General features: G+C 40.0%; 1 protein-coding gene across 5 annotated transcripts in view; it reads left to right on the forward strand.

Annotated features, from left to right (window-relative positions):
- The first annotated feature begins 1,946 nt into the window (after window positions 1–1,946).
- The window catches only part of LOC131789682 (uncharacterized), a 28,006-nt gene continuing 16,084 nt past the window's right edge, over window positions 1,947–13,868 (forward strand). Inside the window, exons 1-3 of one of the 5 annotated variants that reach the window (XM_059106836.2) lie at window positions 1,947–2,000; window positions 3,800–3,993; window positions 10,789–13,568. In XM_059106836.2, coding sequence (XP_058962819.2) covers window positions 11,087–13,568 — 2,482 coding nt within the window. In that variant the 5' untranslated portion in view covers window positions 1,947–2,000; window positions 3,800–3,993; window positions 10,789–11,086. The other 4 variants (XM_066161065.1, XM_059106837.2, XM_059106838.2 and 1 more) reach the window with 4 other exon arrangements.

The following is a 13,868-nucleotide window of genomic DNA, read 5'->3' on the forward strand; positions in this document are numbered from 1 at the left end:
CACGTTGCAATACACTAACAACGTTGTGAGAATCTAGCTGCCAATCAATTTGGTATTTGACTAATTACCAGGCCATCCAAAGAAGCGTGCCTGGCTCAAAGAGACCGATAAGCTGTAATCACTGTGACAACACGGAAATGACCCAATTGAAAGTAGATTTATTGAGCTGTTACAGTTACAGGATTAGTTCTGAAGATGTTATGCGGTGCGAGTGATGATATGCAATGATACCGTAAAGTTATTTGCGGGGAATGCACATGAATGCCTGTACAGGAATAATTATAGTAACATATCGAAGGTTCGAGCAAGACGGTCAATGTAGATTAACACCGAAGACTGATTTTGATGAATGTTGCATGCAGTTTCTATCACGAAAAGACCTTAAAGTCAAGTGTGTCTAAAATTGTAATTGAATTAACTCATCTATATAAAAACCCACACCTGGGCATGGTTTCGGCTCAAACCGCCTTCGTCTACGCTGCGAGAGGAAACCATTTCCTTTACGTGTGGAATCTAACGGCAGTCTGCAAAAAGATATCGTAGCAATTGACCAGTTTGGCTCAGAAGATGTGAAGCAATCAGTCAGTAAGTGAATTGTGTGTATTCCCAATGGTGTGTATGCGTGTGTGTGTGTGTACGGCCGGCGCTTTAAGAGTGCTGTCTTGAAATTATACGTTGCAGAGCAAAACAGTCCAAATCGATATTTCTTCGCATACGGCGACGATAAAACGTATCGGTGACTGCTCCGATCGATTTTTTCTAGCCTTTGAATTTTGGGAAGCCTTAGATTCTAATATATACACAGAAACAATCCAAAGGAAAGTCATTACGTTGCAGTCTTTATACAAAAAGGTCAGAAAACCCTGAAAAAAAATAAACGGTACATGCACCAGAGCTACTTATAGTAGACTTAAAGTCCATACTCATCGAAAAAAAATTGTGCGACTAAATTTTTTTAACTATTGAAAGTCAAGGAGCATTGTAAGCAGTACAAATAACTTTATGTAAATGCTTACAACGCGCAAACTTTAAGTTGAGGTTCAAAAACAGGGTTGCCATGTCGACAGAGTGGAAAATTGAAACCAACTCTTGTAGCATGTCAAACAAGATCATGTGAAAGTAGTTTTTGTTTAGAGCCTGAAAATTTAGTGCCATCTCGAACAGCATGATAAACGGTAACACGACAACATACGGCTGCCTTAGAATGGTCACACGACTCTAAGATTGTATCAACAGCTTTACAACTTAAAGCAATCTCGGACAGCATGAACAACAAAACCACATTGGATAACAACTCAGTAGCTCATATCTGAAAGGTTCCAACCGAGGTTTTATATCCAGACTTGAAATTTGAACTTTTTTTTGTACAGTTTAATCAGGGATTTTAATAATATTTTCCCATAAGCGGCTCCTAATGGAGTTAAAGGTGGCTCTGCCCGAAAAACGGGCCGTATCGTGGGCTAAAGTAGTCTGCAAACATACTTATGTCCCGTTATATCGCCTTAAATTTTGAACCCATTACCCCAGCTCGCTATCCAGTTCTGGAAAGAGACATTTGATGATCGTTCTATGGCTAATAAGACTTTTATCTTTACAAGTACATCGCTCAAAGGCCTATTGATATTATGTTAGTTTTTATGCGGAAGTATTTTACGCAAGAAATTGCTTTCCGGATTGTTGTAAGATCTCCGAACACATGGTGGCAGAGATGTGCCAGTTTTGGTTAAATCCCTACTTCTTTTTAATTTTTTCGGAATAAGTCATGGCGTACCATTACACTTACGTCATTATGACGTCATGTAAGCCTTTTATTTGTTCCTTAAAAATCCCTGTGATGCATCACAATCACAAGCAGAGATCTGTCAGTAACTTCAATCTGGTCAGTCTGTGTAAACCTGTGTATACCCTAGGAGTCTAAAAACATTCCTTCGCTTTATTAAGCTTCTAGCAAAGTGTTTGGCCACAATCACGACTTCATCAGTATCGGCTGAAAATATCCGGTAAGTAACTTGAATGCAATTTAGTTCAAGCAACAAAAACAATGGAAAGTTATTGTAATGTAATTTGTTAGGTTGGGTATCTTCTAATGAGAGTAAATTAATCGCAATGACTGTTGCCACTGGAGTCTCTAGTGGCTGACATGAGCTTGTTACAAGTTTGTTTGGACAAAACGGGAGCAGAAAACTGTTTTCTTCCAGCTAAACTCCATCTCTTCAAGTGTTGCGTAGAGTTGAACTTAAAAATATGCGGAATTCGACTTTACTCACGAACTAATGATGCGCACGTTTCTCATACAACAAAGTTTGGTGGAACAGGCGATATTACACTTATAGGGCAAATACTAATTTAACTGATGAACCCTGAAGAGTGCGTATGTTGTGCTGCTGGCGTTTAAAATGATAAAGGGACTGGTTCGTGGGATCCCTCTTATGACACATTGTACTGCACACATGTCAACGACTAGCCATATTGCTTTTTCGTGGGAACGACCATAAGTTAAGCAATTAAGAAGTTACATCCAAAGAATATAGGCTCAGAACTACCTTCTAAAGCAAAGTTTTAAAACAGTTACTCGCTAAAGCACTGCTTAACAACAGCTTAACTGTGTGATTGGTGGTACAATAGGATTTTATCCAAAGACTTAGCTAAGCATAATAAGCAGTACTACACAGACGTGCTATGTATTTGATTCCAATGACGTGTAACGCCCAGTTGGTGCAGCATTTATAGACTTTCGACTGGTGACATATGAAAGAATTGTTCCGATATGGTTTTCACTGAGATACCGAAATCAGAGGGGCTTAAGTGAGAACCATCTTGCACAGCGTGGTGAAAAAAGCAATTGGGAAAGCAGTGCTTAGGAACTTTTAGTAATTCAACCCTCAGTTTGATTTCACTGTGCAGCGCATTTTGATTTTCCGTGAAAGCGCAGTATTTTTTCCCACAAACTTTGTACCCAAGACCTGCCATGATATCTTCCCAGGGGACTGCTCCAAGTTTACAAACTCTCTTTATAACAGTACACCTCTCATAGCTCCAGAAAAACCTTTTAGTAAGTTATTAGCTCCTGAATATGTTCTAGACCTTAGCTATTGGCATAACTTAGTATACATGCTTTTTCACTGTGGTCGATAACTTGGCCTGACCAATGTTTCGTGTTGGCAACCAGGATTGTTTACGCGAAAGCCATTGTCTGGTTAGACGTTAGTCTGCTTCCTTTCCTTTGTCTTGTGGAAGAATAAACACTTTGATAATACGATTAGCGCTTTTAAATTGTGGCGTGACGTGGTCTCCAACTAAACGAAAAGCCTTTTTTTATTTCAGGGATTTTTATTCTTGACTCGCCGTTGTGATCAGAGCTATGCGAAAAAGATCGGCAAACAAAAACAATTCTTTCATGCTTTGGTCTAAGTTAAAGAAGCTATTCAAACAGAGAGATTGAACTAATAACAAGATTTCAAACTGATTTTAAATTAACTTAGCGCTGTGGAAAATCCGATTGAAGATTCGTAATTAATTCTTCTCTTTTGATGAGACGCCTGAAACATGAATGATCGTGGGTAATTGGTAGCGCTTTACACGAAAGTGGAATTTGTTTCAAATGTGTGCTGGCGACAGCGTTGAAATCAACACGCTGAGCCAAAAAAACAAACACATTTGCCTCTGGTGACAATTTCCTTTCTATTACACCTTGTTTACAATCAAGACTTGTTAAGAATCGTGGTGTTGGTCACCAATAGCGATAACAGGATTTAAAGTTCGTAAGCTGTTTATAATTTACACGTTTTTTTTCTTTCAGCACGCGTTAATTTTCGACAACAGTTCTAAGAAGCACACGTATATTTTTTTGGACGTGAAGATCTAAGGAAGGAGGGAAGGTTGCGCGTTGCTTAATCGGAGTGGGGAGAGGGACTGCCTTGTTGCACAAACGGCCGCAGTGTTATGTCGTGCGACCTGATGGTTTAAGAATTTGCAACGGAAACACGTTTGTTGGTAAGCGCGCGCGTGTAGGTTTGAAATAATCCACGCATTACCGGCTAAGTGAAGGGCATAAATTGTAATCCTTTGAAATCGCGAATTCAATGAAACATCCTGATCACGTTCTACAAGAAAGTTATGACATAACAACTCCTTAACGTACCGAAAAACTGGAAGCCTTTCTCTGCAGTGTTTCACAAGTGAATTATTACAAAAAGAGGTTTTAAAGATTGAGGATCAAAACGTGTTTCTTAAGAAACATTCAGTCCTGTTCTGTATGTTCCCAAACGTGGCCACCAGCCAACGTCAATAAGCATCTACCTTGTTGGCAGGGCAAGGGATATTGTCAAAGAAATTAACATGCGTGCCCAGGTTTTTACCTGATTGGTTATTTAGCCTTTAAGCCTTTAAACCGAAAATTAGTAACTGTTTCTAAAGGTTTCGATTCCGAGTCAGTCGGGGAGAACGTTATTTCTTGGAGTGTTCTCGTTTGGCTTTCTTTGATGTACAGTGCGAGTCAGTCAAGTTTTTTTCTCGTGCCTGGAAGTATTTATTTAAAACTTTTGGGCCTAAAATGTCTGGTTTTAAGCTGGTTAAAAATGTTTACCAAGAGAATTGACTTATCTTTTCAATCGGTGTTATGTCTGTTGATATTACCAGCTTGAGCTTCGAAAGTGTCTAGGGTCGCTTTGTTTAGTGATTGGTAAGACTCGTTACAAATGTGTCTCTTTCTCAACCAGTGACCATCGCGACTTAGTTGCACATGTTTTCCCGCCCTTGAGCCCTTTGGGTTCTTTCGAGGTCTCATCTGATCGGTCCCTTGTCGTAGCTTGACCCAAATCTTCATTTTGAATGACTTAATCGACACGCTCACTATATGTATTTACCAAAAAGATAATAGGGCCGCGAGGATAGGGTCATGGGATGAGAGAGGCTTATGAATTTGATTGGTTAAGAAAGTGGCTCGAGTTTCTTGACTAATCACATAACGGAGTAAAGCGAATCCGAAGCGTTCTAGGCCGATTACTTTTTTGAACTCTTGAAATAGCTCAGTCCATTTGTGTACCATCTTACCCATCCTTGATGTTTTTCGACTTACGTATCATAGAACTCAGCTTAATTTTTCAACATCAAACAACGTCAAAACAAGCTGAAATAGAAGTGTTCAAGATACCTTTTCGAAACATTTACCGCATTGGGTCAGCAAAGCATTAGAAAAATTTAAGACCAAGTACAACACAGATCTGAAAATTACTGGGAACTTCATTTGTGATAAGGCTTGTTGATAGAGTACCATTAAAAAAGCCTGAACCTCGAATTGCTGTACCGTTATAGAATTCAGGGGAGCTCTTACGAAGATAAGAGTATTCACACATGAGCAGAATTCCGATCGAAGCGGCACGATGCGCTTAATTCTGGCAAATTCGACTGCGAAACCGATGACTAATTCGTTATTTTGGTACGCTGCTTGACGAAGTCCAACAACTGAAGAGTGCTTGTTCTAATCCGAGTGCTTTATCCAATTTTGTTGGTATTTGTCTTCTTATTTAGGCGATTCCCTCTTACAGCAATTTTTTTTAATTCTAAACCTTTTTTAATCTACTTTCTGAGATAATTCAATCATTTTAGAACGAAGTGTTTGTCTTTCATGATACTTCCAAGTAAGTAAACAACAAAATGTTTTTTTATGCATTGTTATGGCTGGTTTCGCTTCAGATTTGTATCGCAGGGAAATGAAATAAAGACAAAAGGCTTCTAAATTTAGACTGATACAACTTGAAAGTGGATTACTCGCAAGTTAGAGGCAAATTGAGCTTAAAACATGTTAACTCTTCAACAGTATTTTGCACTGACATGGAATCAAGTCATCTCTTTGGTAATGTAATCATCGGCACAAGGAAATTGGAGAAACAATCTTTTTGCAAAACAGATTATTGTAAAGCTGCGCATGACAAAGTCTGGAAAGTAATTTGTTTATTTAGCTTGCCGGTTTACGGATTATTTTCATCAGAACAAAACTACTTAAGGCGATAATCCGTACGCGATGTTAGACAATGACTGTCGGGGAAACGCAAAATTTGTTTTGTCCAAATCCCACTTATAGGGGCAAAAGTGTGTCCTTGACTATAAACGAACAAGCTTTGTAGAATAAGCAATTAATTTGCTGGCTTTAAGAGGTGGGATGGCGTAAAAAAAAAAAAATTCAGGCCTCAGCAACTATCTGAAGTACTTGAAATGTAACCGCAACCGAGATGAGCGCCCTGATACTAATGTTTGCGTACATCTAGTGGCTTGAAGCCCGTTTTGGAAGTCTTAACTTCGTACGTACATAGTTGAGGTCTTTGATGCGACTTTATGTTGGGTTCAGAAACTATGATTCCTCCTGAAGTCTGCGGGAAATCACCACGCTCTGAGTGGAGCTTTCTTGTTACATGAAAAAATAAAGAAAAAATTCCGCAAGGCTTTCACATGTTTTGTAAAAGATCAAGAAAATTTAAACTGTGTCATTTTTGCCATTTAATCTCTAAAAGCGTTGCATCAAAGGGTGTAAGTCCGGAGTTTGTGACATATCCTTCCATTCAATTTTTTTTTGGATCCCTTCCATCTATTTAATCAAACACTTCCTGGTTTTCATACTTTTGACAAGAATCTGTGGTCATGGTCACATTTCAAGGAGTATGAAGTTCCTGCCATTTCTCGAATTTGTACAAACTAAGACGGTTTTTTTTTGGCTTTTCCTGCCCTGATATCTCCAATCTTCTCCTGCACTGTCTGAAGTCGCGCTCAAAATAGACAACTTCAGTGCCCTGTTACATCTCTAAGTTCCGAAGATATCAATTCCCCGTTTCATGCAAAACATAAGTGTCACTGCGCAACAAAGTTTCCTTAGACGGTAGTTTTGTTTCAGCGGTTTATCAGCTGTGAGTTCATAAAGCACTACGACGAATTCTTTATAACTCTAAGATTTGAGCAAATAGCCGTGGAAATAAAGACGTGTAAGCTACGAAATTCTGTTGAACATCGTTGCAATTCCCTTGACTTGTTATCTGATTGGCTGGCTGCCATCCAGAAAACTATAATAAGACAAACACTGTCATGAACGAAATAGTTCAGTGTACCCAGAATTTTTTTTTTCTATCATTTTTTTATAATTACGTTGTAGGGGAGAAAAGATTGGTAATTTAACTCAAGAAAATTCTCGAAATTTTAGCTGAATTGCCTAAAGGATTATATGTGATGCATACAAGGCTCTACTTAGAACGTGATTTTAGTGTCATCTCTTGCGGAAACTAAGGAAATTGCCTTCAAACTCGATAAACAGAGTAAAGCCCTAAAGTAATCAGTCGTTACAGCAGAAAAACAACAAATAAGTAAGGATGAATCTGAAGGAAGAAAATTGTTCATGACGACGAGAATTAGGATGTACTGTGAATAGCCAGTAGCAAAAAAAGTAATGCTAACTTTTTAAGAGGAGGAGACAAAGACATGGGTTACAAAATACTCCTCCGCATTTGGGCCGTTTTTTTTCCGGTTTATCAGAGTTTCATCTATCTTCTCATCAGGACTTTCCTATTATTAGTCTGTGATCTTCTGTCGCAACACACGTTTTCAATTATCTGTTGCTATTTTAAGTGCTAGAGAACTTTCCGAGCTATCAGCAATTTGATATTGTTTCAATCAACGACCTGATTCTTGAATTGTCTCATGCGAGGGGGTCGTTCGCCTACACAAAACACAGACACCAGCAAAAAGTATGTTTGAAACGCTTATTTGGCGACTACAAAAACGTTTTCAACACGAGAGCCTTTTTGCGGGAAGGTGGAGCGCTGTTGCTTCTTGCAAGACTGGAACACTTTCGTTACCTTAGATTTACCACCGAAGCCATCAGATCAGTGGGTTTTAACTCATATTGGAAAGAGGTAAATAGTAGATCTTGGATTTTATTCGATTTGTCGCCAGCTTGGCTATTTTCAGCTTTCGCATTAGCATCTCATTTGACCTAAAGAACTTGAGACGTTTAACCATATTTAACAAAGGTATGCTTTGAATTTGCATGGTTTTGTGCCAAAGAAGAGCTAGAACTTTCCAGCTGAAGAGGCTGTTGCTTAACAATAGTAGGTTTCATTTGCGCATTTGATTTCTCACCTTCGTTCATAGGTGCCTTAAAATGATACCGTTTAGCTTTTTTCCCAATCAAGAAACAGCCACGCTTGCGATGAGATCTGTCCATGGCTCATCAATTTAAGTTTTTAACAACTCACCTCGTCCCCTCCGTAAAATGTCAATTGTGTTGCAGCCTGTCTTTAAATGGTTATCGCTTTCAACTGACAACAACTCGTTCAAAGGCTGAAGCGTGTTCTTTGGACATCTTTATCTTGAAAGTTAAGAGATGGAAGGAAATCTTGTCCATGGGGGAAAAAATATCGCAATGAAGACGCCATGAATTTAAAATTCTGAGCGCGAGCTTTATTTAGACGAGAACATTTCGACTTTTCTATCATATCGTTAAGGGAAAGTTCAGCTACGTAGTCAGAAATTTGCCTCGCAGAAATCGGATGTATGTATAACACTATCTATCTATCATTCGCGAAAATCCTGTTTGTCGATTATTCACTCTCATTTCAAAAATATATCAAGAATTATTTGTTCTGCCTTAAACGCTTAATCTTAATGGAATATCTAGATTACGTGCTCGATATAAAGATGTTTTTACCCCATTTTGTTTTAGTTGGCGTAGAAATCTCAGAAAAAACAACATCGGATGTTTAGCTGATGAAGAGCGCGGAAAAATAAATGGTCGGTAAAAACGCTGTTTCAAAGTAACCATGATTGTTTCCTAATTGTTAAAACGTTTTTAGAAAGTTATATCTTATGATTCACGTTTTATCTCTCAATCTAACTACTGTTGTCGGATTAAACAATTATTTGAAAGGAAGAAAAAAGGACAAGAAAGACGAAACGGGCAGATACAATCAATTGAAACGTCTGGTGAATTCGCGCAAGTTTTTACGTTTGGTCAAATTACCATCACGTAGATGAACGAATCTAGATTTGATTAACAACTCGCGTTCGCGGGTGACCTACGGAAAGTGACTTCCACGCGTCTTCCACGCAAGCGTTCGCGCACGTGTCCAGAAGTATTTTAGCTATCTGGCAATGTTTTTCGAATGTTTCCGTTTTCAATGGCTCACTGTTGAGCTGGTTAAAAAAAAACTATCGCTCAAGTCACGGATAAGCCAAGTGCGCAAGGTCACCGCACGAGTAATTATGCAATCTCTTGTTAATAAATTAACAAAGGGAAAACCACAGGGAGGAAGTTTAAAGAAAACAAATATAGTAAAACAAATAAATTCCCAAGTGTGGCTGTACTTTAGGTGGTTTAGTAAATTTAGCGTCACGCTAGCATTGCGGTGGTGGTGGTTTCACTCACATTTTTTTCACAACTCGAGAAGCATCAGTGGCTGAGAGAAAGACAAAATATGCATGTTAATTTTGTGTAATCAGCGGGCTAGCAACGCGAAACTTAATACTGACGCGACAGCTAACGAAAGAAACACAAGCTGTCCAGGGTCACTTTACTCGATCGATAACACTTTGAGTTAAAGTTTAACCTTCATTTGGCGGGAATTTTTTTTTTTCCTGAAATGAAGTTTAGGAATTCTGCGCAAGATATGACTGACGGTCTATCTCTGCAGCGAGTATGTTGAGTGAAAAGTACGTAGTGGTTAGACTAAGGTCTTCGCTCTGCTTTCTCTTAAGTAACCTCTCGGAAGTGGGAAGCCTTGTCAATAGCATTTTTACTTAACTAATGTTTTGGTTTGACGCCTACTAAAGGAAAATAATTGGTGCGTCGCTTCATTGCATTTTTCTGCCACACGAGAAAAACTCAATGACTGCAGTAACAGCTATATAGCAATTTTCCTGTGCATTCGCACTAACTGTAATTTTTTTCTTTCTATTTCTGCCAACGTATTGGTCTCGGGTATACTTTTGTTTTGCGTCTGTGTCCTTTTCTGTCCCTCATGAAAAGTTTAAGCCACTTAGAAGAAGGGTCGCGGTTAAGAATCCACAAGAATTTCCGGAAGACGAAGACCCTTCAATAAATAGTGATTGATTAATAATAAATCCTCTAATTAGCTCAGCTTTTGGGCCTGCCGAGCAATCAGGACGAAGAATAACCTTTTAATTAAGTTATAATGCAGCATAGAACTTCAATTGTAATGAAAGGAGAATTCGGTTTTTTTCTTTAATAAATCTTTAATCAGGGCAGCAAGAGAGAGCGATTGGTCTTTAGAAACAATACTCAGCGCTTTAAGTGAGACCCAATGAAAACAAAGTACCTTTGTCTTTCAATAATAATAGCTTTGACACCTTTCTTAAATGCTGCAAGTGAACAACTACAACTGAGTCAGTCAAAACATTGTTTGGTCGGATAAAACACTCTTGGCAGTTGTTTGCATTTAGGCGCCTGAATGCTAGCTTAGCTGGCTGAAACTTTTGGGAGATTGTCTGTGTCTGCATTTCCGGTGGAACTTTTGCACCCATGATTAACTCGCGAGTCATTAAACTTGCCGAATTAACTTGGTAAATCTGTTGAGTTGTTAAGTCTTCGGTTGAGCAGATCGGGCGCGCACACAGTCTGTGTTCACGGTTGTCAATCAAATCGCGTTCGAGGCTGGTGTCGTGTTACAGTCGGCCCGTAGCTAATTTTAGCGTAGATAACTTCACCATTAAGGGTAATTTTGTGTATGCGTGAGTGCATCTTGCCCTTTAAGATTGTGACATATATTTTTTTTGTTTCCCTCGAAGGTTCCTGACGTCGAGGGAGCGATTTACATGACGTTGGAGTGCGTGGAAGTTCGATCTTTAAAGACGTTTTGTTGGTTTACCTGTCGAATCGTTTCGCAAACCTGTTTGATTTAAATATGCGAGGGAAGGAAGTGTAATGTCTCGGAATCTTGAGCATTGTTGGTCGAATCATTGCGTGTCGCTCCGCAGATCTGTTACTGGGAAATATTGCAGTGTTTGGAATCTGTGTGCAACGAATTTTACCAACTTTCGCTAACATCTGACGGTGCAATTGACGATCTATAGACTGTAAACGATCATGTCTTCTCGCGCGACACAATTTGACGCCGAAACAGGGAGACCGGGTGCACGGAGCGCGAGCCAGACGCGCTCTAGAACTGAAGGAAGGTACGAAAACAGCAGAGAAGGGCGAGGGTCTCACAGAGCTCTGATAGGAACTAGTGATGTGGAACCAACGGAAGTGGGCATTTCGCACAAAAAAGCTTACGGGAAGACAAGTGAAAAGACTCAACTGCGAATCTCTAAGGCGCGCACCCATGGTAGTCATGTTCCTACTTCAACGCTAAATGAGAGCTCGCAGCAAACTGTGGACTATGTTGCACCGCTCTTATCGGGAAGAAGCACGCAGGATCATTCTCTCAAATCGAGCTCGAGTCCTTACGCTAGTTCGGGAGCAGAAAGAACGAAGTTTATGGATAACATTCCAGGGATACCAGCAAATGAACAGTTGACTCAGCGAGTCGACCGGGCCGGCCGCACGCTATTTCCGCCCCCTTCAGTCTCCAACTATGGACAAAATGTTTCTTATCCCCCTGGTCTTTCATCTGACGTGAAAAGTTTGTCTAGGGACCCGAACAACACAAGTGATTTGGTTTTCAGCAAAGCTCCAACGAACAGACACTCCAAGTCGGCCCGTATTAAAAGCCAAGAGGAAACAGAAATGCAATGGAATGCGACCCAGGAAAATAGCTATCGTCCTCGAGACGATCAGAGAGACAGACCTGCCGTGAACGAATTCCATTATCCGCGAACGTCGCGTGGAAGGCGTAATAAAGATGGCGCTAGTGTTGTTTACAACGATTTAAAATTTTCGGGATCGAACCGGCAAAATATTTCGCGACGATCGAACTCTACCTCTTATTCTGAGTCACCTACGGACAGCCAGGGATCTTCTACAGAATCTGAAAGCGATATTAGTTCATCTCCCGACACTTCGCTTAAACGCAGACGGCGCATTAGGCGAAAGCCGTCCAATAAGTCGATTGGTTCAAGTATGTACGGCGAAGACAATACCAGCGAGTCAGAAAACCAGAGCATCAGTGAATTTTCGGACACGAACAGTGGAGCGCACTCTCGTGGAAAAAGACGAGCGCAGTATGCGTCCGAAGAGCTAATTCCTTCGTCTTTTGTTAGCTACAAAGAGCAGCGAAGTGCTTCTGGCAACAAAATCCGATCGAGTAGTTTAACATCTGTAAGTTCTCTTGAGGGAGCAGGGATTACAGGGGATTTTTCTAGAATCCAGTCACCGCTGATGTCCCCGAAAGGGACGGGCATTGCCAAAGTGAGAAAGGTCCAAATCCGCTCATTTACTTCATTTGCCGATAGTCATCTTTGTAATAAAGAAAACCAACCGCAGAGGAGAAGATCCCTTGAAGAAAGGGATCCTAGCTCAAAGAGCAAAGGAAGAGCACAGACTGAGGCATCTGAGAGAGAACAGGCTAGGGTAAGACCCTCCATGACCAGGCAAGGATCAGAGTCACCGTCTCTATCCAGAAACCCATTCTGTCTCAAATCAAAGCCGTTAGGGCGGAAAACAAGTAAAGATTCACTCTTAAGTGATAGTGAAAGTAACCATAGTTATGATAAAGGGAATGTGAATTCTACTTTTGATTCAGGTGTTTCAAAGGAGGAAGAAGAGAGGTGCAATTCAGCACCTCCAGCACCTTCAGAAATTGTTACAAGGGACACTAGAGAATCCAGATTACATTCTAGTGTACCTGACAGTGGGCTACCTTCATCAAAAAGTGCATTTGTTCCTATTAAACCCAGCAAAAGAACTCACATGGACCATGAACAAGATCCATCATCAGGGACACCTGTCACATTTGCGGACTTGAGGCCAGAGAAAGGTGTTTTGAATAACAAAGATGTTATATTGCAGCCTGTGCCACGGCATGGTAATCGACCACTCTCCATTGTCCAAGAAACAGATGAATTTGTGAACCTTCAAAATGAGGATGCTTATGTTGCTGAAAATGTTGAAAAACTTTCCAAAAAGTCACATCTAACCAGGAGCCCCCCTATAAGGACTTCTCAGGACCATGCAAGAACATCGTCACCATCTCATGACGACAACCTGTCAAAGTTGCGGAGATTGTCCTATGTAAGGGCGCAGAAAAATGCTGCAGAACTTCCTATCCACTGTCCAGATTTAACTACCATGCAGCCACCAGACATTGATTCTAATTTGGATTCATCTCCTCTTTTAGAGAATTTTCAGTCTGCTGCTCAGTCTGTACAGAGGTTTAACACCTATCCAAATAATGATACAAGAAAAGCTCTAAAAGAGTTTGATCCAAGTGACCCTCATGAGATCATGCAAAGTACTAGTTCTCCTGTGGTGGCAGAAGGGGATTTGATTACTTTTGATGATGAAAACGGTGATGTAAAAGAACCAGTGAAAAAGAGAAAGAAAAAAATTTCTCGACCTAAAATACCAACTATTTTAAGTGGTGAAGCAAGAGGTATGGTTGAGGAGAGTGATATGTCTTACAAGAAAGGTATGTCCAATGTAATTTTATCAATACCAAGTTATTGATTTATGATTTATGTCACATCTTTCCACAATTTAAATGCATTAGCAAGAAGGGACAATCACTAGTTAAATTCCCAGAATTAAAAGGGAGCACCAAACTAGATAACCAGTAATTTTAGCTGATGATGCCACCAATCATTACTGTGATGAATGTATGAATGAAGAAATTTAAAAATGGATTGATATCCTTTAATTACAATTTGGGACACGACCACTTCAACTCTCTTCATGAGAGATCCTCAACTTGATTTTAGCAGTTCTAAGC

This window comes from Pocillopora verrucosa, chromosome 14, assembly GCF_036669915.1.
Source record: "Pocillopora verrucosa isolate sample1 chromosome 14, ASM3666991v2, whole genome shotgun sequence".
Taxonomy (NCBI): domain Eukaryota; kingdom Metazoa; phylum Cnidaria; class Anthozoa; order Scleractinia; family Pocilloporidae; genus Pocillopora; species Pocillopora verrucosa.